Source organism: Vicia villosa, linkage group LG5, assembly GCF_029867415.1.
Source record: "Vicia villosa cultivar HV-30 ecotype Madison, WI linkage group LG5, Vvil1.0, whole genome shotgun sequence".
Taxonomy (NCBI): domain Eukaryota; kingdom Viridiplantae; phylum Streptophyta; class Magnoliopsida; order Fabales; family Fabaceae; genus Vicia; species Vicia villosa.
In genome coordinates this window covers 165,356,541-165,382,014 of record NC_081184.1, presented here as the reverse complement: position 1 = coordinate 165,382,014, position 25,474 = coordinate 165,356,541, and the positions used below count along the sequence as shown (strand labels likewise).

Sequence of the window (25,474 nt, the reverse complement as noted above, 5' to 3'; positions counted from 1 at the left end):
ACGAAACCTTAAAATCAGAAAAATGCGACTCTTGCAAATCTCTAAAAATTGAATTAATCAGCTAACATGAAATCTTAGGAAAATTCACTAAGAATAAAGATAAGCTTTATTTAATTATATCAAATCAAAGGGATTATTTTAATTAAAATGACTTATGTATAAAAATATTTGCCATGATAGAAAGAAATCCAACTATATGATCTTTAAATAAAATTTCTGTAAGAAGCTCGATCATTTAAAGCCTTATTGTTATGCCAAATAAAATGATTCAAGATGTTCTAGAGAAAATAATTCTAGACCTCTTAGAACCACTACCAGGACCTAAAAAGATTTAGATACCCAAGGTGAAAAATTTATGTTTTTTACAAGATTGCTTTGCAGTTTTGAAGGATCTAAATAAAAATTACGTAAAGTTGTACAAAGCATATGTATTTTTTAATTATACCAGAGAAAGATGGTGTTTGATGATCCTGATAAAGATTAATCAAGTTGTTTGTTGGTAGTGCTCAAGAGTCGCAATTGTCCTAATATTTGTGGAGTCTAAAGATCTTTAATGATCGTATCACTCATGAGAATTTTTGAGCCAACTCTCATATCAAGCGATCCAAAGAGATGGAAGTTTGACAATGGTTTATCGTTCCCTCCTGAAAGGGAGTTTTCTCAAGATATCTTGAGACTTTAGAAGTAAAACGCGTGGTAGAAAGTGAACTCTTGAAGGACTACCTTTTTATTGTATTTTGACTTTGTTCTTTGTTTGATTACAATTTCACTTAGTACTACCGGATCTCAACATTTTTTTGAGGAGGTCTAGCTCTTCTCTGCTCTTCTTGACTTTGTTCTTTATTCTCATGATCACCAAGTATGGTTGCATGATCTGATCCTTTGTCTCATACTCTCCTCTGATTTGCAATGTTATCATATGTGAATAAAACTTAATCATTATTTTCCAGTGTTATCAATTCACTTGCACTTTGTTAGAAACATAATTGAATCAAATAAGGCATGATTGAGTAGTTTGCTTTAAAAGACAATATGGTGAATGTGATCACAAATCATTACTTAGATCATGGTTCAAGAATTGCTTGGACTTGATCAACTTTATTGAAGATAAATTCAAAGATCAAACGGATCAACAAGGTGATTGGTTATTAAATTGACATCAACATCAATTTGAAGGTAGTGTGGAGATTCACTGTGTATATCTTAAAATCTCTTTTATTCCAAAGGATGAAGAATAAATTTTATGACTAGCAATGCCACATAGACAAGGGGTTCTGCAAGAGACGCAAGGCGGCTGCGGATAGAACATATATATATATATATATATATATATATATATATATATATTTTTTTTTGGTTCTACCTCTTTTGCAAGGCAGATGAGTTATGATGCAAGGTTTCGGGAGTACCATTGGCAATGGTGCGAGCATCCTAGCAGCAAGCCTTAGTTGGATGACCTCGATTTTCAAGGGGTAGAAATTAGGGGATTGATTATGTAGTACTTCTGAAAATAACTTTTTGTAATTACATAGTTGATCGAAGAATTTCTCTTTTCTCTAAATATAAATAAATTTTGATCGAGTTGAATAAACAAATATGAGCATGATTGTTCTTTTTCCTTCTTTATCTTCTGCTTTGGTTTATTGCGTGTTTTGTTATTAGTTGCTATTGTTATTTGCTCAATACTATTATTTTTGTTGGTTTGAACAGAGTTTTTCGAATTCCCTACAAAGTCAAATTACTGATAATTTGGAAATGATATAGATACTGTTTTATTTATATATATAACAATTAGGTCTCAAGCTCAGACTAGACCATAACCAAATTACATTGGCTTAATTTCACACATCAAATTACATTCATTTTTATTTTAAAAATACTTTTAATTAGTTTTTTTTTTTTTTGCTACAGTTTTATACTTCAATGTAGCTAATTTATTTATACTTGCCAGCAATCACCACACACATTATATTGGACTTTGAGTTGCAAACTTCAATTCTCAAACTCCAATTTATTATCATTAGTCCAGCTGCTCCTCAGTTGCAGTACTGCAAAACAAAGTTTCATGAGGAATCAAATTGACCACAATATACTTGAGATAAAATATATACCATAAAAAGTAGAATTATTCAAAATTAAAATCAAATAAATAAAATCTTAAAATTCTTGCATCAATAATAACGATTAGAATAAGAATTAAAAATAATGTATATACTTGCCTTCCTGTGGCGACGGTTTTCATTGTCGCTGTCACATTCATCGCTGCTACTGCCACTGTCACTGCTATGACCTGATATGCCATCCTTGATCCTCTGGAACATGTTTCTCCTCTCTTTCCTATTTCTCCCTTGGCATTTTGCAGCAGTGGTGCCAGTAACAATGGTGGTGCCAGAAGCGGCGTGATTGTAGCGTGTTTGGTTGTATGAGTTACTTTGATATTTGTCAACATGTCCAGGTTGATATATCACCTCTTTTTGGCTATAGTATTGGGAATTGGTTCCATCATTGTGGTGTCCTTTGTAGAAGTCAGTTAACTTATGTCCTATTGAGCTATGTTGCTGCTGCTGGTACTGGTACTGGTTTTTGTGCTGGCAGCTTTGTTCACAGGTTTTGTAGCACTGAGCAGAGGCCATTGCAACAAACTGTGTGTTTGTTTGCTTGTTGCTTATGCTTTGAATTTGTTGAGAAGGGGTTCACATATATATAGGAACTAGTAAGGTATTGAATATTGATTAACTGCTACATCACCACTCAATAAACAATTTTGGAATCAATCTCTTTTTCGTTGTGGGTTGAATAATATGGCGTATTTTGGTATTTTATTATATAGTGTCACCATCTTTTTATCATTTTGCCAACTGAATATGTACCAATTTAATTTTTCTATTTCCTATATATCATCATTTTGAGAATCATATATGTTTATTGGTAATGGTCAGTTGGGAATCCTAGAGTGGTCCATTTTAGATGGTGCTACTAATGGATGAACTTTTACTATTTCTCAAAATAGTTTTTGTGGTATATTTCCAAGCTGCATTTACAATTGAAAAGTTGAAAACCATTTTTTGATGTGCTAACATTCCCACCTGTGATAACACTACGTTGAAGTCATTCAAACATGAAATGGAAGATAATAACACCGAAATGCCACAATGTTTAATTTAGTTATAGAAAATACAATAGATATGTATAATGTGTTGGCCCTAAAAATGGGTCGTATTGCTAAGATATTTGGTGCACAAAACAATGGTGATAACAATGAAATTCCTCAAGGAATTCCTATTATGCATCCTACTTGCATGGAGTATGTCAATGTGATACCAAAATGCTGTTAATGTGATACCCTAAGGCAGAACATAGGATTACAACACAGAAAATATTCTAGAGATGTTTGAATAGACATAGTTTTAAAGTGGGCTAAGAAAATAGTCCATACTCCATGACTGCTTTCTCGGATATAGTCCGAACTCACTCGAAGGATTAAAGTCTCCAAGTTCACCAAATCTAATGGGGGAGACATGGATACTTTATGGATTTTTGGTAAGTGTACTCATTGTCGTCAAGTAATATAATTCGACTCCACAACTAGTAATGTACTTATGGTAGCAATTAGTAATGTACTTTGGTAGAGACAATGTTTTTAAATAACATTTAAAAAAATATATTGATTAAAACAATTTGGCCCTTTTTGAATTAAAAAAAATTTATTGATGAAAACGATTAGGCCCTTTTTGAATCCTTTGTATCTACTTGTTTGGTAATTCTGTCTGAATCTATAATTATATTCTTAGTTGGCATGAGTAGTTAACAAAATAATTTTGCCCAATGTCTTGGTACATAACCCTCTGATGCATTTACAACTTCATAATGTCTTAGGTGAATTCACAATTGTAAAAAGTTTTATCGATTTTTAACTAATATATCTCAATTTAACTAATATCTTATGTCTAGAAATACTAAAGGTGAATTTAAAGTTGGATAAAGTTGTGCAAGTTAGGGTTAGTACTCAAGCACAACTTGGAATCAATAACGTTATCTGTCAATGAATCAAGCATTAGGCAAAAACTTTATTGAATGATAAAATGATTATAATTGTCTGAAATAATACTAAACAAATTACATATATCAAACAAATCATAAACAAATTCATCTAGAGGGCCTAATCAAATATGGACTGGGATAATTTTATTGGGCCTTTGAGAGTAGCAACGCATGGTCTAACCAACCCAAATGAGTTGTGAAACGGTCATTGGAGGAATCGGGCGGGCGCATTTTGGGGTCGCCCGATTATGGCTTTGGTCGCCCGACTCAAACCCATGTCTATTGCAGGTCCATCTCACCAACACGTAGCATGAGATATCTTGGATTTTTCCAGTTTTTGTCATGTCTGCAAAAAAAGAAATTTTTCCTCCAATCTAGGAGGAAGAACCATTCCTCCCACATACTTGTTACTCCCTCCGTCTCATAATAAGTGTTCCATTTCCACTTTTTTCATGTCTCAAAATAATTGTCCCTTTAGAATCCCAATGCAGTATTTAAGTACTTTTTTCCAATACTACCCTTATTTATATTTACACTCCAAATGTTTTGACAACACATGCTACTCCTAACTTAATACTCTCTCTAACTTTTAGTCACATCTCTCTCATGATTTTTTTTTTAAATTATTTCTTGAATATACTTGCAACATAAATTTCTAATACTTGTTGTATAAATTTAAAAATTTTTTTTATAAATTTACAATAAATAAACTAAGATATAAAAAAAAGAAAGGTTATTTGATGCATCATTTGGATTAATATTTAGATCTGGAATTTGAATTTGTGCAAATTCAACATTTGAAATATCAATATTAAGATCAGGTATCCCTAAATTAAACTCCATTCTAAAAATAAAAAAAATAGTCTTAATAATGCTCTATATATACAAAAGCTTTGGTGGGAAAATTTAGTGATTTGGTAAAAGAAAGTGGGAAATTATATTCAGTGGCGGGAGAATTTGGAAAGTGAGAGTGAAAAAATTAGTGATTTCTTTACTTCATGTACACACATTAATTGATTGATTTCTATAGTGATTGATTACATTTTTTTACTGCATGTATACTGATTGGTTGGTATACAAAAGCTTTTGTTATACTCAAGCGGTACCAAATGGTATAATTATGATCATAGTTGCCTTTTAGTGGCTCAATGGTAATCTACAATATAAGAAAGTTTAATGTTCTGGAAATGACCAATATGCCCCTTTGCTTTGTTGTTGATCCACGTGGCTTGCTTCTTTGAATTGCATCCCTTCCTCTTCTTCCCATGCTACAATCTTGCGTCTCCCAACGAATTATTTTGGTTCTTTTTTTTCAAAATTTCTTTCTTGCATAAGTGAACATAAAATAAACTTTTCCATCTACTATTTTTCTTGAAAACCCAATATACTGTTTACTTTACTTAACATGTCTAATCACTTCACCTTCCTCTTTCCCATCTCTTTCCTATCTTAGTCTCAGTCTGAATGTTTGGCCTTGCTTGCAAACATGGGTTTCTCTAAATCGATACAAACCCATCACCTTTTCATCAAGCTTTTCTCTTCTCACACCCATCAATCTTCGCCTTTGATTTTCTACAGCCTCAATTACCATATTCAAAGACTTTAGAAATGGCAAGATCTTTCGAGATGATTAACGACATCAACGACCGAAAAGAGATGTGGAAGACCGCTGTCAAAATACATCAACAACACTTCTTCTTACTTGATCTCTCTCGTCCTTTTTCTCTTTCTTTTCTAAGATCTGAAGTTTTGCATCTTCTTCATTTTAACATTTTGTAGGGTGAAATTAACAGATCATGAAGATATAGCTCATAAGAGTATTTTTTTGGATGATCTACGTTTTTCGTTGGGTGATGATGGTTAGAGCTGAAACGCAAACGACGATATTTATGACTTTCGATGATGGATTTATCGTCGGTGTTTGGTCGCGGTGGTTGCCGGTTATTATTCTGAATCAAATTAGATTTCAACCTTATTTTTTTGATTTGCTCTGTTAATATGATTGTGAACTTCATGGTTTTTGGTTTATTTGTTGTACAATTAGAGAAAATATGGTTTTTGTTTATACTGTATCTCTCATGTTTGTTAAAATGTATTGAATTAGAGGGTTTCAAATCTCTTTGGGGGCAACTTTGTTCAGACCAAATCATTGACTTTCATATATGGTATAAACCCTGTTAGTGTTTTGTTCCTTCAAATATTGACTTTAAACAGGTTGCCTGCAAAGTGTTTGATTAAAGTTCTATACCAATGACTTTCTTAATTTTTTTGTTTCAGATTTGTGGTTGTTGATGTTTTATTGTTATAGTGTCTCAGGATATCGTTGGAAAATACATTGATAGGTTTTTCACCTTCGATAAGGTGATTTATTTCGGAAAGGTGTCTGTTTTAGGAAGTATGAGCTAGAAGATGTTGCTGGTGATGGTGAGATGTTGTATCTATGGTAGATTATACTTTTTAGTTGTTTTTCACATGTATTTGATTTTGATATTCCTCAAATGGAAATTGGAATTTAATTTTCTAAATTCAAAAGTAACATTTACATTCAACAGCTGTAACAACAATTTATATAACATGTTTCAATAAATTTTATGGAGTTTCAGATAATCTAACCAAGATGTTGGCTTTTTCTGATATCCTTTTTTTTGGTATAGTTCGCAGTAGAGGTGGGACAGTCGGAAGCCTGAGTTTTGTATCATCAACTACTTCAACTTTTTGATTTTTCAGGTTTTGTTACTAAAGTAAAAACCAATGAAGTAAATTGTCTAATTTGAGAATATGGTTCATGATTTTAAAATGCAGTTGTGATTACGTTGCAGCCTGTTGGAGTCTTTATATTGCGGGAATATACGGAAAAAATTACTGCTGCGATGTTGATGAGTAGATGGAAGGTTTGAGCATATAGTTCTTTCTTGCATAACTTTTCATCGTGTTCAAAAGGGAAGTTGTATAATAGTTTTAGAACCAACATCATCTTAGTTTTGAGCAATGGTTTTTGTTTCACGTGTTGTGTTATTATTGAAATGGTTTATAGAACTTATTACAAGTTCTAATTTTCTTCGATATGCAGTGCTTGTAGTATAACAATGTTTGTTTTCAGGTCAGTATATTAGTATCAGGACAAAAATATGATCTTAGCACAATATTGAAATTGCATTGCTGCTCACACCCTGCCTCAGTTTTGGTAATGGAGTCTCTTAGAGAATTAACCCCTCATGTATTTCAAGTAGCTGGTTTTGCATATAAGTAATCTTAGAATTTTTTGCTTATGACTTAAATGTCATTTCTACCATTGAATTTTTTGCTTAGAATTTTCTTCCATAACAAACAGCGGGGAAAGTGGAGATAGACATTCCGAGGTCATATAAGTAGATCTTTTGGTATGCACTGTAATGTGAAAAATTAAAGGATATTTTGGAATTTCATAATTTTTCCTCTAATATTTATTTTTAATGTCAATTTGAGTCTTGACACTGCAGCAACTTCCTGATATGGTTTTTAATTAGATTAGCTTAATTTGTAATCTATCGATGTGATGCTTGGTTAGTCGATTTCGACCGGGTTAACCGCAGTAGTCTGGTTTGAAATCAATTTGTAGTGATATGTTTTGTAGTTGTTCCATGCTCATCCAACTCAATGTGGTAAGAAGAAACTAACAGTGTCGTTAAACCCGAAACAAAATGTGCACTCATACAGTGGTCATGTGGTTATTCTTAGCGTAAGAGTTTGAATGTTAATGACATAGGGAGAGAGATTCAAATTATCAAAGTAAGATTCATAATTGTGCTCTATACTTTGATTTAGTGTAGTAGAAATAAGACTTATTCAGCCTTACAATGAGAAACCTGTTAGAGCAGCCTTAATAATATCATCTTTATTTATAAACTAATGCTTTGAAAACTCAAATCTTCTCAACTCGATCAATCTCTGGATCCTTTTGAGGAGTGCAACTCTTATTCTTCTGGAAATGCACGCTCTTGTCGCACTCGAATGCCTGTTAATTACAGTTTTTGTAAGATGTGGGCTATATGTTCAATTTCGTTGCATATGCCTGTGTATTCCAACACCTACACATTCTAATGCATATGACACTGTTCTCCTCGGGAAATATTGCAGAGGCTTATGATCGAACAATGAAGGAGGCTATACAGTTGACAAAGTATGTTTTTCCTGATACTGCATATGCATGTTGTAATTTCATCGTGAAACACACCCTGACTTTCCAACAGGACTATAAATTCCCTGTTGTAATATATATTTTTATCTTTGATCAACTTGAATTTTCCACCAATGTAAGCATAAAGATCTCATCTTTTCAATTGTTCCATCCCCTCATATTTCTGTTTTGATTTATGTATCATAAAATCCCTTTTTGATTTCCTATAGTAATGTTTACTTCAACAATTATTTGATTCTGCAGATGAAAGTAGCTTTTATAGACAAAACAAATGTGTAATTTGTCCATCCTTCAACGTTTATTTTGATATTGTACTGAACCGAATTTTATGCGGCATGCTACAGGTTTTCATGCGGATAGCAGTTGATTTGGTGCAGGTCTTTCCCATTGTCCTTAGCTGCATCCAACAGTGATAAATAAACATGATTGCACCTATCCTCTACTGCTTTCTATCTCTTTTCGTGTGAAAATCCAAACAATAAAAACTAGCAAAATCATCTTAAACTGGTGAATAATTGAAACAGACTATGTATGCAACACATGTTATAGAAGCATTCTTTTATGCTGCTAATATCATAAGTTTTATCACAGGACATGTTTTTGCTTTTGGAGAATTGAGAGATTTAGTAGGTGCGGGAAAGTTCGGCTACCTGAAGATTCGCCGGCGGGCTACAGAAAATACCAATTTCATTACTTTAGGAGAAGCCAATAGGAAAAAGAATTCCTTTTTAGATGTTACAGATAATGAATTTCTCAGTGGTACAGCAATTGGTTTGGATAAGTCTTTCGTCGGTTCTTCTTCAATGCCCGAATCAAGCAAATAACCGCAGATAATCATCGGTACATCTGATTCGGTAAGTCTTTCGTCGGTACGTCATACCTATTCAATTTTCTCATTCAGATCAAGTGTGGTATGTCTGATTCGGTAAATCTTTCGTCGGTACGTCATACCTATTCAATTTTCTCATTCAGATCAAGTGCGATAGTTACACATTAAAGAGCGTGTTGATGAGGCAAGTGCATATGATGAGTGTGAAGTAATTACGGTATTGTTATACCTTCTTCCGTATGGTCATTATTTTAACCGGAGCTATTTCTAGAGGTCATGAAAAGAACATTTTCAGGGTACTGAAATGTCCATACTAACAATAATCATGGTTTCATTCAAATGTCAAGTATGTTTTTTTTAATGTGCTCATTATGTTAAACTTAGTGTTTTTTGGACTGAAGGTCCTAGCATTCTCGGAGACTGTTGTTGTTGATGATGAACAGATGCTTGTAGTTGGGATTGTTGTTGTTGTTGTTGTTGTTGTTGTTGATGAAGCTGAGGTTGGCCCATGGATTTCTGCTGCATCAACTGGGACAATTGATGTTAAAGAGTTATACATCATGGCAGGCTGTCCATTCTAAGACAATCCAGACAACTGAGAATTCATAAAAGTAAGGGATGATGACCTTGGTAAAACCTGAACCTGTAGTCTGCAGCACAATCAATGCTCAAATACAACTCAATTCTTTTATTCCAACTCATTTGATGTTACTTCCAAGGGCTCTACACTTATAGTCATTTGCTCTATTATTTTATGTTGTTAAATATTTTAAGTTTTTACAGTTTATCATATGTGAATCTATAAATGTATGCTATAGGTTGTATTTTAATTCTTTTTTCAGTGGCATCAGGAACCGGAAATCATTTCTAAGTTTGCTTTGTGTCATAACCATTTTTTGGCCATCTTTTGTGTCTTCGGTGGCCTTTATTTGGTAAATAGTATGCTGATGACCACATCAGCAAGTGAATTCTACAATACAAGTCTCCATCATATAACATGTCTCTTTTACTATATAGTTGGTTGACATGAAAAATTGTTATCATTCTTCCTGTCATATATGTTCTGTAAAAATCAATGGTGAAATACCATTATTCATATGAAGAAGAAGAAGATAAAGTTGCAGAGAAAACTTTATGTATATTGATCACTCTTTCTCAATAGTTACAATAGAAGTAGGTTCAACTATTTATACAGCTCTATTGCAACTCTATAACAGTTTCCTAACTAACAAATAACTAACTGAAAAAGCTTAACAGAAAATCAGTTAGGATTTAGTTAGCATTGGATAGTTCAGTTGGTAACTTCTTTTCCACTTCATCTTGTACTTTCACATCCCCCCTCAAGCTAGAGAAGATGTTAATCATTCATAGCTTGGTTTGTAAAGTTTGAAATGGACCTGGATGCAAAGGTTTAGTCAGTATGTCAGCAACCTGTTCTTGTGAAGATACATGCAGCAAATGAATGAGACCTGTTTGGACTTTGTCTCTAACCACATGGCAGTCAATCTCTATGTGTTTTGTCCTCTCATGAAATACAGGGTTGGCAGCTATGTGTAATGTAGATTTATTGTCACAATAGATGATGATAGGCTTTGAGTGTTCTATGTGAAAGTCTTGCAACAAGTACTTGAGCCATTGTCCTTCACAAGTAGTATGTGCTAGAGTCCTATACTCTGCCTCTGATGAAGACCTGGACACCACAGTTTGTTTCTTACTCTTCCAACTGATCAAGGAACTCCCAAGAAAGAAGCAAAATCATGTGGTAGATCTCCTAGTGTCGGGACAAGCCCCCCAATCTGAATCTGAGAAACCTTTAAGTGTCAAAGGTGAAGTGGCACTGAAAAATAGGCCTTGTCCAGGGCTTTGTTTGAGGTATTTCAGAGTGTGTAATCCTGCCAGCATATGTTCATTTGTTGGTGCATCAAGGAATTGACTGAGCTTACTTACAATATAAGCAATATCAGGTCTGCTATGAGTTAGGTATAATAATCTTCCAACAAGTCTTCTATAAGCTGTAGGATTGGATATGAGTTCTCCTGAGGATTTGTGCAGCTGTAGTTGTGGTTGCATAGGTGTGTTGCAGGGTTTTACCCCTAGTAGCCCTGCATCTGTGATTAAGTCCAATACATATTTCCTTTGGCACAGTGATATTCCAGCTTGTGTTCTTGCTACTTCAAATCCTAAGAAGTATTTGAGGGCTCCCAAGTCTTTAATGCTGAACTTATCATCTAGAGTGGCTTTGATATGTTCAATTTCTTTGGCATCAGTCCCCCCTAAAACTAGATCATCCACATACACAAGAATAACTATGAAACCATGAGATCTAAGTTTTGTAAAGAGGGAATAATCAGACCTGGATTGAACATATCCACAAGAAATAAGAGTGTCAGTTAACTTAGTATTCCATTGTCTGCTGGCTTGCTTGAGGCCATAGAGTGACCTCTGCAGTTTGCAAACATGTTGACTTGAAGGAGTGTGCAACCCAGGTGGTGGAGTCATATACACTTCTTCATTCAGATCACCATGAAGAAAGGCTGTATTGACATCCAATTGATATAGGGGCCATTGTTGAACGACTGCAATGGCAAGTAAGACCCGAATGGTTGTCATTTTCACAACTAGGCTGAAAGTGTCCATGTAATCAATACCTTCAGTCTGAGTGAAGCCCTTGGCAACCAGTCTTGCTTTATACCTCTCAATGGAGCCATTAGCATGTAGTTTGAGTTTGAACACCCATTTACAACCAATAGCATGTTTCTGAGGAGGCAAAGGAACCAGAGTCCAAGTATTGTTCTTTTCCAAAGCAGACAGTTCAGTCTTGATAGCATGCTTCCAATTTGCATCACATATAGCAGTCTCATAGCATGTAGGTTCAGATATATGGGAAATATTGGAAATGAAATGATGATATGAGGGAGAGATATTATTATATGAAAGAGATGAAGAAATAGGATACTTACATTTAGAAGAGGAATGAAGTGTAGATGATGATGAATCATGTTGTGTGTTACTCAGTAAGTAACAATGGTAGTCTTGAAGGTGTTTGGGGAGGTGTGTTTGTCTTGTAGACTGTCTACTAGGCTGAGTGATGGGAGGACTCGATTGAATAGGTGCAGGGGTAGGATGGCTTGACTGAGATGGTACTGTGGCATGTGTACCTTGCATAGGGGACACTACAACAAAAATGACCTCTGGCAACAACGCAAAACCGCGGTCTAAAGTGCAATAACCGTAGCCTAAGACTTTAGGGGGCGGTTTTTCAGCTGTGGAATAAACGCCCGTTGCCTATTCATTTAGAGGGCGGTTTTTCTATTTTTACCCACGGATTCAAAACACCGTCGCCAGAAACATCAAAAGTCCACGGTTTTAGTTGTAGTGTTAAGCCGCGGTTTTATAGTAACAACACAAAATAACCGTCTCCAAAACAAGAATCTGCAACGGTTGGTAAAAAGCAACAAACGGAAACCGTAGCTAATGTATAGTTTCATTGATACGAAATACGCTAAACCGTGCCTAAAACTTAGGAAAAGTCCACGGTTTTTAATAAGCAACAAGTAAAAACCGTTGCCTATGAATTAAAAAAAAAAGAGGTAAATGCTGTAACTTCTATAGCTTTAAATTTAATTAGTAAAAAATTTCCTATACATTTATATGGTGATACATTTCAGTCATAAACCTTTATTTTATTCCTATAGATTATATGTGAATATTATTAATCAAAAGAGAAGAAACACATGTATATAAATTGATCAAAAAATATCAATATGAAGTATTAATTAATAAGTTGAAGTGTAATCAACTCTTTGAAATGTAAGAATAAAATTTTCAAAATAAATCCAAACTCTTTGAAATGTAATAAACTAACTAGTTGACTTATGTAACTCCATAAAACAAAATATAATTGTTCATATTCGAATCAATGAAGGTCTTCATCACATTCATTGTATTGAGGATCATGAGAATCATCATGTAGAGAATCGTCATCTTGAAGAATGTCATCTTGATCATATTGAAGATCCTCATCTTGATCATATTGAAGATCCTCATCATCTTGATCATAATAAAGATCGTCGTCATCTTGGAGATCTTCATCTTGTTCATCCAGAGGATCATCTTCGTTTCTAACCTGAAAATATGAAGAAAAAAACTTGTAAATTAATACAAACATTAAAAAATTACTTTTTTAAAGTTAAAGACACCAAAGAAGCAAATTTATTTCTATGCAAAGTGCAGTAATTTACTAAGCATGCATTGAACATAATAACCAAATTTTTAAACATCATTAACCACAAATCTTAATGAAATTTATACATAAATCTTACCCATCAAAACACTAAAGAAATAGAAACTTGACACTTAAAATAATAAATGTCGATTTTGATTAATCAATTGTGATACCTTTTGATTATCCGGAGCATAGGTTGATGTCGATGAGCGTGGTGTTGGAATATTATCATTGTGCAAAGCTTCTCTCATCTTTTCATCTACTTCCTCTTCACTTAAATGCGGATTTTGTTGCATATACATGCTTTTCAAAAGCGCCTCCATTGCTCCCATCTTTTGTGTCATGTCAGAAATTTTACCATCATATTGCATTTTCATTAAAGAAATTTCTTCATTCTTTTTCAACAATGATGGTGTAACAGTTCTTCCATAACATCTCACTCTACCGGGCTTTTCTTTTCCAAACAATGATTGAAATGTTTGTGTTCCAACTTCAGTTGAATTTTCAATAGACTCTTGAAGTTTATCCTAATATATCAAACTATTATTTTTGAACAAAATTAAAAACTACATGTGCAATTAAAATGGATATTATAAATATAACTTACAATCGTAAATTGGGTTTCCTCATCCACTTATTTTCCCTTACGACTTTTTCGAGTTTCAATAAACATCTCAGCTTGAGTGACTTCTTGTCCATCCTTTTTTTCCCGCTACATTAATATTCATATATTAAAAAACCAAATATTAATTAATAAGAGATTGAAAAAACACATTATATAGAGAATCACACACAAATACCATACCAGATTTGTTATTTCTAAAAGACTACTTTTGAAGTTGAGGTCTAAGGTTACAAACCCAAAATTAAGTCCTTAGTGTTATTCATATGATAAGGTCTCTCGATAATCGAGGAAATAGATTCAGAGACCTTGGTATAAATTCTGCAACATGAATACTAGTAATTAGAATCAAGCCCATTAGCCTTTTAAGACAAATTTCCAAAAATACACACTTGGATAATCTATAACTTTTAAGCTCTTTATGATTTTATAAACAATGCAAAAAGTAAGATAACATGAAGTTTGAATGATACCTTGTAATTATAATTCTATCTCCCTAATTTACCTCAACAAAAATACTGAATTGGAACTCATTCATAATTCATTATTAATAAACAAAAATACACTTTGTTTCTTTCTATATACTACAATCAACAGATTTTAAACACAAAGTTAACTAATTTGAATATGTTAAGATACAGCACATATTCCAAGCAGAGATCAACTATCAAAAACACGGCCAATCACAAAACCTTATGAAGATGTAGGAAGAAACACATGTAGTTAATAACACAGGTCCAACTGCTGCTTATTTTTAGTTTTATTTCCTCTAATGATTTGTCATCCAACCTTCAATTTAAATGGAAAATCCCTAACTTCCCTTACATATTCCATAATTAGGTTCTAATTGCATTTCTATTGCAAATGAAAACAAAGATGTAGCATGAACACAATTTAAGTATCTGTGTATTTTCAAGAACAATGAGACTCACCCTTGGAGAAAAATACTGCACAACAATACGAGGGAGTCTGAGGCGGTGGTCCTGTCTAACTGCTTCTATTTTCACAAATAAGAAAAAAGAAGGTACTCAAAATAGAGAAGTAAATGAAATAGAAGAAGAACAAAGGAGTGTGGTGGTCGGAGGTCTTCATGAGGAAGATTATGAACTTGAGAGTGAAAAGGAGAAACTTACTTTTGAGAGGTATTGCAGTAAATGATGTAACATGAGCAGTGGAAAGCGTGCAATGGCGGAGAATAGTGGCCGGCGTGAGAGAGTTAACGAGTGAGTTACAGAGAAAGGCGTAATGGAGAGCGAGAGAGGAAACGACACAACTCTGTAATTTGTATAGAGAAAGAAAGTTTAGGGTTTCAAGTTTTTCACAATCAATGAAAGTTTTATAAAAATAAAAAACGTTAAATATAGATATATGTATATATTAAATAAAGGTTCAAACTGTTACAAGAAATCATGTGTGGTGTAGTGGCGCTGAAAAATTCTGTTGTTGATAAAAACCTGAATTCGAATCTTAGGATGTACATTTTGACTAAATTAATTTTTCATATTTATATTAATCACATTAAAAAAATATAATACAAATAAAATAACCTTCAAGGACTGGGTTCGATTCCCCCTATTCTACATTTAATAAGATGGCAAATAACTTAAATTATAATAAGCCGCGCTTTTAAAGTGTTGTTTCAATAAAATATGCAACCACGCTTTCATAACCGCGGCATAAAAAGTATACGGGACGGTTAAATTCTATCCACGTCGCTTTTCATAACCGCGGCATAAAAAGTATACGGGACGGTTAAATTCTATCCACGTCGCTTATGATGAATAGACAACGGTTACGTTATGCCCGCATTTTGAAAACCGTAGCGCGAAGTAAATAAGGGACGGTTTTCCAGCTGTTGTATAGAAACTCACGAACACATTTAAAAGCGTAGTCTATTATACCTTTAAGGGCGGTTTTCTAGCCGTTGCCTATTCTTCCGTTGCCTAAAGTGAAAAATGTTGTAGTGGGACTGAGAAACTGGGGTATTGTTTTGTTCTATGGGTGATACAAATGGCTGAGTCAGAGGATTATAAAGGTGTTCAGTGGTAGATGTGGAAAGGTGAGGGATTGTGGTATTGTCTGATAGGGTATTGTCCACTGGGTCTATGAATGTGTCAAGGAAAGTGTCATCATAAGGAAGATAGTTATGATGAACATGAGATGCAAGATTGTTATCAGTGACATTTTGATAAGGGAAAATATGTTCAAAAAATATGACATCTCTAGAAAGGAATAGTTCTTTTGAGTGGAGGTTAAATAGAATGAAGCCTTTGACACCAGGTTTAAAACCAAGATGTATGCATTTCTTTGATCTAGGGTCAAGTTTCTTTCTATGAGCAGGAAGGGTAGTGGCAAAGCATAAGGAACCAAAAACTTTGAGATTGGACACATCAGGGACTTCATTATACAAAACATGGAAGGGAGATTTTTGTGACAAGTAGGGTGTTGGTAGCCTGTTAATTATGTGGACTGAATGACTGATGGCATGTGCCCAAAATATCTTGGGCAGGTTAGACTGAAATAAAAGAGCTCGAGTAATGGCTAGTAGGTGTTGATGTTTCCTCTCAACAATGCCATTTTGTTGAGGGGTGCCAACACATGAGGTTTGGTGAAAAATGCCATGATCATTATAAAAGGAAGTGAGTTTAAATTCAGGACCATTGTCACTTCTAATACATTTGATTTTGGTGTTGAATTATGTTGAAGCCGTGTGGACAAAGTTTTTGACAAGAGTGACAGTTTCAGACTTCAGTTTCATCAAAAAAATCCAGGTATATCTACTTTTATCATCTACAACTGTTAAGAAGTATTTGAAACCTGACAAGGATTGAATGGATAAGGGTCCCCAAATGTCCATGTGGACTAAATCAAAAGTGCTGGTGGATATACTGGAACTGGTAGGGAAGGGTAACCATTTTTGCTTGGCATAAAAATAAGTACCACAAGGTAAAATAGATTTTGTATATTTGGCAAAATGGAAAATTTTATTGATTTCATGCAGTTTATCTACAGAAGGGTGGCCAAACCTCATATGCCACAAATTACCATCATCATGTTTATTACAATTGGTAATTGTATTAATGGATTTACAAAGAATTTTACTACAATGGTTGGGGAGGGTGGTCATAGAGCTGATGGAAGGTTGAGTAAGCACATATAGGCCATGATTCATCTCAGCTACACCAATCATTCTCTTGGATGAAGAGTCCTGTATAGAACATTTAGAGCCATCAAATAACAAAGAACAGTTCAAATATTGAGTGATTTTTGGGACAGATATCAGATTGAAGGCAAAATTAGGAAAGTAGAGGACATTGGTGAGATAGAACCTATTATCAAAGACTATGGTTCCAGCATATTCTGTAGAGGCCAGTGTGCCATTAGGTAACTTAATATGTAGAGGTTTGATTTTCTTAATGACTTGAAACAAATTCAATGAATGGCATATGTGATCAGTGGCTCCTGTATCTAGAATGAATGAATGATTTGAGTTATGTAAATCATGTATGGTGCAAACAATACCTGTTTGGTCAGATGAATTGGTGGTGATTTGGTTTACACTATGAGACTGGATATGAGATGACTGTTGGAGCATTGATAGCAAGGCCTTATGCTGTTCTGGAGTGAAGGACAAATACCCTTTTTCAGGTTCAGTATGCTCCTCATCATAAGCTATGGATTTGATGTCCTCTTCTTCACCATTGTTCTGACAATTGTTCACAGATGCTCCTTGCTGCATATGTGGAGGGAAGCCATGCTTCTTGAAGCATTGATCAATGGTATGATTAGTCATACCACAATGAGTGCAAATGCGATTGTTTCTGCCTCTCCCTCGACCAAAATTGTGTCTGCCACCTCTTCCTCTTTGAGATTGTGGAGGAAAATTTCTGTTGGGATACTGATTGGTGGATGGATTGTTTGACACAGCAAGAATCTTGGATTCTTCAAGTTGGATAGAGGATTGGCGTTCTTGTTGGACAAGCAATGAGTACACCTTTCCAATGTTAGGGAGGGGTTCCATGAGCATAATCTGGGACCTCACAGCTGCATATTGCTCATTGAGGCCCTTGAGGAATCGTATAACCTGGTCATTATCTCGATATTGACGCATTTTATCAAGCACGATACATGCATCAGCACAACCATTGTGTGGAATGGGACGAAAGTTGTCAAGTTCTTGCCATAGTTTCTTCATCTTCGTATAGTAAGTAGAAATGGTGCAGTCACCTTGTTTCAACGTATAAATCTCCTCTTGTAAATCAGAAATGCGAAAAATATCACCTTGGTAAAATCTTTCTTTGAGTTCCTTCCAAATGTCTGCAGCAGTCTCCATCCATAGGATGCTTTGAGAGATTTCTGGGTCTACTGAATTGCTGATCCATGACATGATCATGGTGTTGCATCTATCCCATGCGATGAAATCACGGTCTTCATCAGGTGGACGAGGCAAAGCGCCATTGATAAAGTGAAGCTTGTGTTTGGATCGTAGTGCAACTTGCACAGCGCGTGACCAAGAGTGATAATTGGGACCAGATAAGAGAGGGGTGGTGAGAATGTTACCAGGGTTTTCGCTGGGGTGCATGAAGTAGGGACTGAGTATATCAGTTTGATATTCCCGGGAAGAATGGACGGTGGTCGGAGAGCCACAGTCACCGGGATTAGTTGCAGGCATGGTTGCAAAATGAGAATAATTCTTGAAGTTGTAACAGAAAAGAAATCAAGAACAGATCAAGAGTAATCAACAAGGTGTTGATTAACAGGAAAAATAGTGGATCGAGACAAAATATAGAGTGAAAGAGAAAGGTGATGAGAAGCGGAAGACAATGGTGGAGATCTTGCTCCTGATACCATGTAAAAATCAATGGTGAAATACCATTGTTCATATGAAGAAGAAGAAGATAAAGTTGCAGAGAAAACTTTATGTATATTGATCACTCTTTCTCAATAGTTACAATAGAAGTAGGTTCAACTATTTATACAGCTCTATTGCAACTCTATAACAGTTTCCTAACTAACAAATAACTAACTGAAAAAGCTTAACAGAAAATCAGTTAGGAGTTAGTTAGCATTGGATAGTTCAGCTGGTAACTTCTTTTCAACTTCATCTTGTACTTTCACATGTTCTAAACTAATATAGTTTTGTGATTCTTATTACATGTGTTGCACTGCCAATAACTGTTTGATTTTGTATTCATTTTGTTTCTTGCAAATCAAACTACAACATTAATTTGAAGTTTAGGGGGAGATATGCCTAATCCAGCAATAGCTCTGCCCGTGTCAAATTTCTTTAAAACAAATTATTCTATTTCCTTAATAAATTTATAATTGGAAATAAAATATGCTTAACCATTTTATTAATTATTTACTCTCATATTATTTGAAATTAATGTAACAATGATAAATGTGATTTGCTTAAATAATAATAAATTGATATTATTTTAAGATAAAAAATGTTTAGTATCCTTCAATATGTATATATTAAGTGGTACAATAGAGAATGTTTGTAACTTAGTGAATCAATGGTATGCTGATTAATAGTGAGATTTAATTTACATATATATATATATATATATATATATATATATATATATATATATATATATATATATATATATATATATATATATATATATATATATATATATATATATATATATATTAAAAAACGAAAATATATTACATCTTAATATTTATAATAATTAAATTTTTACAAGTGTTTAATTTTTACTTTAATCACATTAAAAATATCACTTTTAAAGAGCTCTTATACAATGAATATTATGAGAATGGAGAAGAGGGAATGAACGAGCAACGATTAGAGTTTTAAAATATGACAGTCCAATATTTGTAAGTTTCATATTTTCACACGTCACATGTTATTTTGGTTTCATTCTTTATTTACCTAATAATTTTAATATAACCTTAAAGTTGTATTTTATTCTTATTTTTAAAACATTTTTACTATATGCCTTTTTCGTTTCTTTTTCTACTAAAAATATCTTATAAATTAAATTTATCTATAACACTTCCTCTAAAGTAAATTTTAATTTCTTATTCTTTTTTTAATTTCTAAAAACATCCGAAGACAATTCAACGTATCATACTTGTACCCGTGCGAACGCACGAGTGACACATATGTACCGTGTAAATGCATGTGTAATTGTGCTAAAATCTGTGTGAAGCATGTGTAATCAGGCTAAAATATGTGTGAACGCACAGGTAACATACCAGTACCATATGAACGTACGAGTAACCATGTCAAAATTCGAATAAAAGCATAGGTTATTATATTTTTTGTACAATTAAAGAAAATAAAAATAAAATATTAAAAATAATGTATGAATCCAAATACGAGAAAAATTAGTTGTTTTTTAATTAATTATGTATTTAATATATATTTTTTAAATTATTTTTAATTTAAAATGCAAAACATAATTTTTAAAATAATATATAAATAATTGAAATATATATTATTCATGCCTTTCTTTTAAAAATTGAAAAATTTATAGAATTTTGTTTTTTATCATAAAAATATGTCTTTCTTTTAAAAATAAAAAACTACTTCGGTAAAACTATTTTGTTTTTCTTATTCACACATTATTACATTTAAAAAAAAAAAGTGCATATCACACCACCACTCTTGCGAACGCACAGGTAACACACCCGTATCATGTGAAGGCACGGGTAATCATACCAAAATCCATGCAAACTCACGGATTTTTATATTTTTGTACGATTAAAGAAAATAAATTTATAACTCATGTCAATTGTACTACTGAATTTTCGTTTTTATATATTTTAAATTATATTCCAAAATTTAATAAATACAACATTAAACTTAATTGTTTTAGATCATTTTTATTTTAGGCTTTTTTGTAAATTTATTTTTCTATTGATTTTCACTAATTCTAATTTTAGATATTTATCTGTCTCATTTTTTAAACTTTATAATCCTTTTATTATAACTCTATCATTCCTAAAAAAAATAATTTTTTTTTCTATTTTTCACAATTGTTTTTTTACACAGTATGTATTTAATAGTTTTTTTTAACAATAGTTGTTTTTTAAAACATAAACATTAATCTTTCATCCCGATTTTTTATTTTATCAATTAATATTTTGATATTTTATAATTTAATTTTAATTAATATGATTTATTTCTCTAATTCAAGTGCTTTGTTGTTGTTCCTATTTTTTTATACACAACTTAATGTGAATTACTTTAATTATGTTCATTTAACAAAATTATGTTTCTTAATTTAAATGTATAGTTGGGTCAAATGTGTGTCCCGTACCAGAACCCATGCGGACGCACGGGTTTATTACTAGTTACATTAAAAAACTAAAAAAAATTGAAAAGTTATTTCTAAGGGCATTTTTGTACAAACATATAATTTTATCTACATCTAATTATTTTCTTAAGAACCGCGCATAGTCCAAATGGGATACTTATTATGAGACGGAGCGAGTAGGAAGAACCGTTCCTCCCACATATCGTTTTCTTTTCATGATCCAGCCCAAACTCCAAAGCACTGTCTACAAAATACCCAACCTCTAGTGTTGGAAGAAAACTCACTAATTTTGCATAATCAAAAGATACAAACCCTCATTCGATCCTTCTTGTATGTAGGGTCATCTTGTTTGTATTTCTTGCACGCACAATTGGTGTCCATCATGGGGTCTCGGTAAAAATAACATATGCCACACACCAACCCTCGATTCTCATTTTCCTCAGTCATCTCTTAACACAGTGACACGATGAGGCACCACAACCGCTAGCTAACTACTCTAAATTCCTGTATAAAAAGAAAATTATATACACATAGTTATCATAGCTACTATGTAATTAATTTTTTTCTAACTTATTTAATAACTATTACATAGTAGATTGAAAAATTTCTCTTCCCTCCGGACGTAAACCAATTTTGATCAAACTGATAAAATAAGTATAAGTGTCTTTGTTCTTTTTCATCCTTTATCTTGTATTTGTGTTTATTGTGTGTTTAGTTATTAATTGTCATTGTTATTATTATTTACTCCACATTATTTTCTTGTTAGTTTGAGTTTGACTATGGTTTTTCAAATTCCCATACAATATGAAATTCAAATTGTTAATCATTTGGATATGATATAGACACCACATTAAAAAGGAAAAGATTAAAAAAAAGCAAAAACCGATTTTAACCATCACAATACAGTTTTATTCATACATAAACATCGATCAAGTACATTACATGCATCTGTTTTTGGTTTGTCTCAAACTAACACTGGCACCATAAGCAAAGCACATTGGCTTAATTTCACACATACCCTCATTTTTATTTTAAAGATACTTTATTTAGGAGTTTTTGCTATTACTTATACTTTATTGTTGCCAATTTATTCATACTTGCCAACCATCACCACACACATTATATTGAACTTTGAGTTGAATACTTCCATCCCCAAACTCCAATTTATTTTCAGTATAGCTGCTCCTCAATTGCAATTCTGTATACACACATAAACAAAGTTTGAACTCAATACATGACTTAATAATTTACTATAAAAGTCAAATATTTGAAAAGTAAAAACAAAAATAAATATAATCATCAAACTTTTTTATCAACAATAATACTAAATCTCTATATACTTGCCTTTCTGCTGCGACGGTTTTCATTGTCGCTGTCACACTCATCACTGCTACTGCCACTGTCACTGCTGTGACCTGATATACCATCCTTGATCTTCTGGAACATGTTTCTCTTCTCTTTCCTATTTCTTCCTTGGCATTTTGCCACAGTGGTGCCGGTAACAACGGTGGTGCCAGTAGCGGCGTGATTGTGATTGTGACGTGTTCCGGTGCATGTGTTACTTTGATTTTTGGCAACATATCCTGGTTGGTAAATCACATCTGTCTCGCTATAGTATTCGGTTTTGGTTTGTGTTCCATCATTGTGGTGGCCTTTGAACAGGCCAGTTACCTTCTGTCCGATTGAGCTATGTTGTTGCTGGTGGTGGTGGGTTTTCTGTTGGCAGGTTTGTTCACAGGTTTTGTAGCATTGAGCAGAGGCCATTGTTTGGTTTTGTGGTGATGTTTGTTTGCTTGTTGTTTGTGCTTTTGAAATGTTGAGAATGAATTCTCATATTTATAGGAACTCGTGAGGTATTGAATATTGATAAGTTAACGTTACATAATCAATCAATGAACGATTTTGGAATATATATTCTTTTTTTTGTGGGTTGAATAATATGGCATGTTATGGTATTTTATTCTATAGTGTCATCATCTTTTTATCATTTTGCCAACTGAATATATACCAAATTAATTTCGTTCGGACACTTTTAATAATTTGGCAGAGATGAGAATCATATAGAGAAAGCCTAATTGATAATGGTTAATATGGAATCCCAATGTGGTCCATTTTAGATGGTGAGTTTTCCTATTCCTCAAAATCACTTTGGAGGTAAATATTTGGAAAGACGTAGTTTTTGTGTCTAGATGTGTATTTACAAATAAAAACACAAATTTTTCTAATCTGAATGTGAACTTTAGAAATGTCAGAATGAATAAAGTTGATTTACTCTATTTTTTATGCTTCATGTATGGTGGCTTGTAGGGTGATGTTCCTCCTAACAAATCTATCATGGGTGGACTACTATGAATAGCAATTAGCAATTATTAGAGGTGAATTCTTATCTACCCTTTTCAAAAAAGTTGGGTATTCTACCCATCTGACTTGTCAATCATTAAAACACTTATGTGTCAATTATATTTCAGTTATTATTAATAGACTTAATTTTAAATATTTATAAATTTACCCCAAAATCATTAATGATATTTTTACCTCTACTTTTGTGTAGCCACCATTTTACTTTTCGATGCATATGCTTTCTAATCCATTTATTTTATTCTTATCATTTATTTTTCTTAAACTACACTATGTGAAGTGCTCCTCATTCAACTTATTAATAATTTTTTTACTATCAACGGCCCTCAAACAAATTGCTTAACATATTTTATTTTCAAATATTATTCGATAAAAACTATTTCATTTATTTTTATTTAAATTTAAATAATTTGTAAAATATAGTATTAATTTATAAGTTTTATGGTAGTATTATTTTTTACACATGCATTCTATCAAATCTATCATATTTTCATTTTTATAAATTTATTTTTAAAATATTTTTACAAAAAAGTATGTGGAAAAATATTATGAGTGATTTTATTGAATATATGTGGAAAAATATTTTATATTTCTTATTTTATTTAAAATAAATCAATAATCATTAAATATTCTAAATTAATAAAATATAATTTAAATGCATTTTCAGAAGTCCACCATCACCTTTTCAGATCATAATTCATAGACCTTGTAACACTCCATATTTTCTTAATTTAATTTAATTAATTTTTAAATTGAATTATAAGAATTATTTGACATTTTATTGAATTTATTAGAGAATTGTCAATAAATAAGGTTATTGGGCCAAGTTGTGGTTAGTAATGGAAGGGGTGTGATTGGTAGGCCCTATTACTAAAGTTATTTTGCTTTATTTTCATAAAATAAGATAATTGGGAAAAGGAGAGAATAGAAGCAAAGGAGAAGAAAAGTTCAGAACATGAAAAAAGCAGAGAACGCGAAGAAGCGTGAAGAGAGGAAGACTCAAGATCAACCTTAAGGTAAGGGGGGACTCTTCCATTTAGCATCTATTATGAGATTATAGATGGTGGGATTGAATGAGTATGTTGTTTATGTCGATTGTGAGATGTGTTAGGTTTTGGAATAATTGGGATTTTGGGAGATTTGATGAATTGACTGAATAATGTTATGTATGATGTTAGATTACCATTAAAACGTGCTAAAGCTGTGTTAAAAGGTGTATTCTCGTACTGTTTGGTGATTTAACATGTCATGGTACGCATTGGATGGAATGTGAAATGGTACGGGTGCTGTAAAATGGCAATTTTGGGGTTACAGGTACGAAGTAACCGGTTACTGGGGTTTGGGTAATCGGTTACCACTGAAGTCTGGGAGGCAGTAATCGGTTACTGAAATGGCAGTAACCAATTACCCCTATTAAAAACAAAACTCTGGGTTACGTGAGATGCAGTAACTGGTTACTGGGGTTTGGGTAACCAGTTACCACTGTTTGTTTTTGAAAAATAAAATATTTTATAAAAGCCATAACTTTCAAACCGTATGATCGTTTTTAGTGTCGTTTCGAGCATGATGAACCTTATGAAATAACCTATGTGCTTAGATGATGAAATGAGGTGTAACTTTGATTATTTTAGATCATGATTTATTTTCTTATTGAATGATGTATTGTGTATATATAAGATGAGATATGACAATACATGATATGTTTAAAGTATGAGTTGTGTGATGATTTGTTTGATTGTATGATGAAGCTTATGAGACATTCTATGCAAGAATATGAGTATGATGTAAATGATTTGTTAGTTTGATGGATGATGTATTGTTGACATATATGATAAAATGTGACAATACAAGATGTTGTTAGAACAAGATTTGTTCTGATCAATTATCTTAGTTTTGATGATAACAATAATATGAATTTTGCTTAAGATAA

At 32.8% G+C, this 25,474-nt stretch overlaps 3 protein-coding genes across 5 annotated transcripts; all 3 read right to left on the bottom strand.

Annotated features, from left to right (window-relative positions):
* Nucleotides 1–1,933: 1,933 nt before the first annotated feature.
* Nucleotides 1,934–2,685, bottom strand: LOC131608094 (uncharacterized). Its single transcript, XM_058880031.1, has 2 exons — nucleotides 2,220–2,685; nucleotides 1,934–2,048 (listed from the first exon to the last, which is right to left on the bottom strand). The coding sequence occupies exons 1-2, from the start codon at nucleotides 2,631–2,633 to the stop codon at nucleotides 2,037–2,039; spliced, it is 426 nt and encodes a 141-aa protein (XP_058736014.1). The 5' UTR covers nucleotides 2,634–2,685; the 3' UTR covers nucleotides 1,934–2,036.
* A 10,119-nt stretch (nucleotides 2,686–12,804) lies between these two features.
* Nucleotides 12,805–15,188, bottom strand: LOC131608093 (uncharacterized). 3 transcript variants are annotated; one of them, XR_009285495.1, is made up of 6 exons: nucleotides 15,028–15,188; nucleotides 14,827–14,891; nucleotides 14,078–14,215; nucleotides 13,880–13,984; nucleotides 13,446–13,799; nucleotides 12,805–13,173 (listed from the first exon to the last, which is right to left on the bottom strand). XR_009285495.1 is itself a non-coding variant. In XM_058880029.1 (5 exons), exons 4-5 carry the CDS (start codon nucleotides 13,647–13,649, stop codon nucleotides 12,964–12,966), a joined length of 414 nt encoding a protein of 137 aa, XP_058736012.1. In that variant the 5' UTR covers nucleotides 13,650–13,799; nucleotides 13,880–14,215; nucleotides 14,827–14,891; nucleotides 15,028–15,188; the 3' UTR covers nucleotides 12,805–12,963. The 3 variants fall into 3 exon arrangements, 2 of the variants coding, with proteins under 2 accessions (XP_058736012.1, XP_058736013.1); XM_058880029.1 differs by having other exon boundaries at nucleotides 13,880–14,215; XM_058880030.1 differs by lacking the exon at nucleotides 14,078–14,215.
* A 6,884-nt stretch (nucleotides 15,189–22,072) lies between these two features.
* On the bottom strand, nucleotides 22,073–23,007 carry LOC131608092 (uncharacterized). The gene is made up of 2 exons (XM_058880028.1): nucleotides 22,531–23,007; nucleotides 22,073–22,384 (listed from the first exon to the last, which is right to left on the bottom strand). The coding sequence occupies exons 1-2, from the start codon at nucleotides 22,948–22,950 to the stop codon at nucleotides 22,373–22,375; spliced, it is 432 nt and encodes a 143-aa protein (XP_058736011.1). The 5' UTR covers nucleotides 22,951–23,007; the 3' UTR covers nucleotides 22,073–22,372.
* Between the last annotated feature and the right edge of the window lie 2,467 nt (nucleotides 23,008–25,474).

What these genes read in the sequence shown, in the direction of transcription:
- LOC131608092 (XM_058880028.1), bottom strand. Translation starts at nt 22,950, where the DNA reads ATGGCCTCTGCTCAATGCTACAAAACCTGTGAACAAACCTGCCAACAG.
- LOC131608094 (XM_058880031.1), bottom strand. Translation starts at nt 2,633, where the DNA reads ATGGCCTCTGCTCAGTGCTACAAAACCTGTGAACAAAGCTGCCAGCAC.
- LOC131608093 (XM_058880029.1), bottom strand. Translation starts at nt 13,649, where the DNA reads ATGAAAATGCAATATGATGGTAAAATTTCTGACATGACACAAAAGATG. An exon ending in ATGCTCCGGATAATCAAAAG is followed by an intron (nt 13,174 to 13,445) that starts GTATCACAATTG and finishes TCATATTTTCAG; the next exon opens with GTTAGAAACGAAGATGATCC.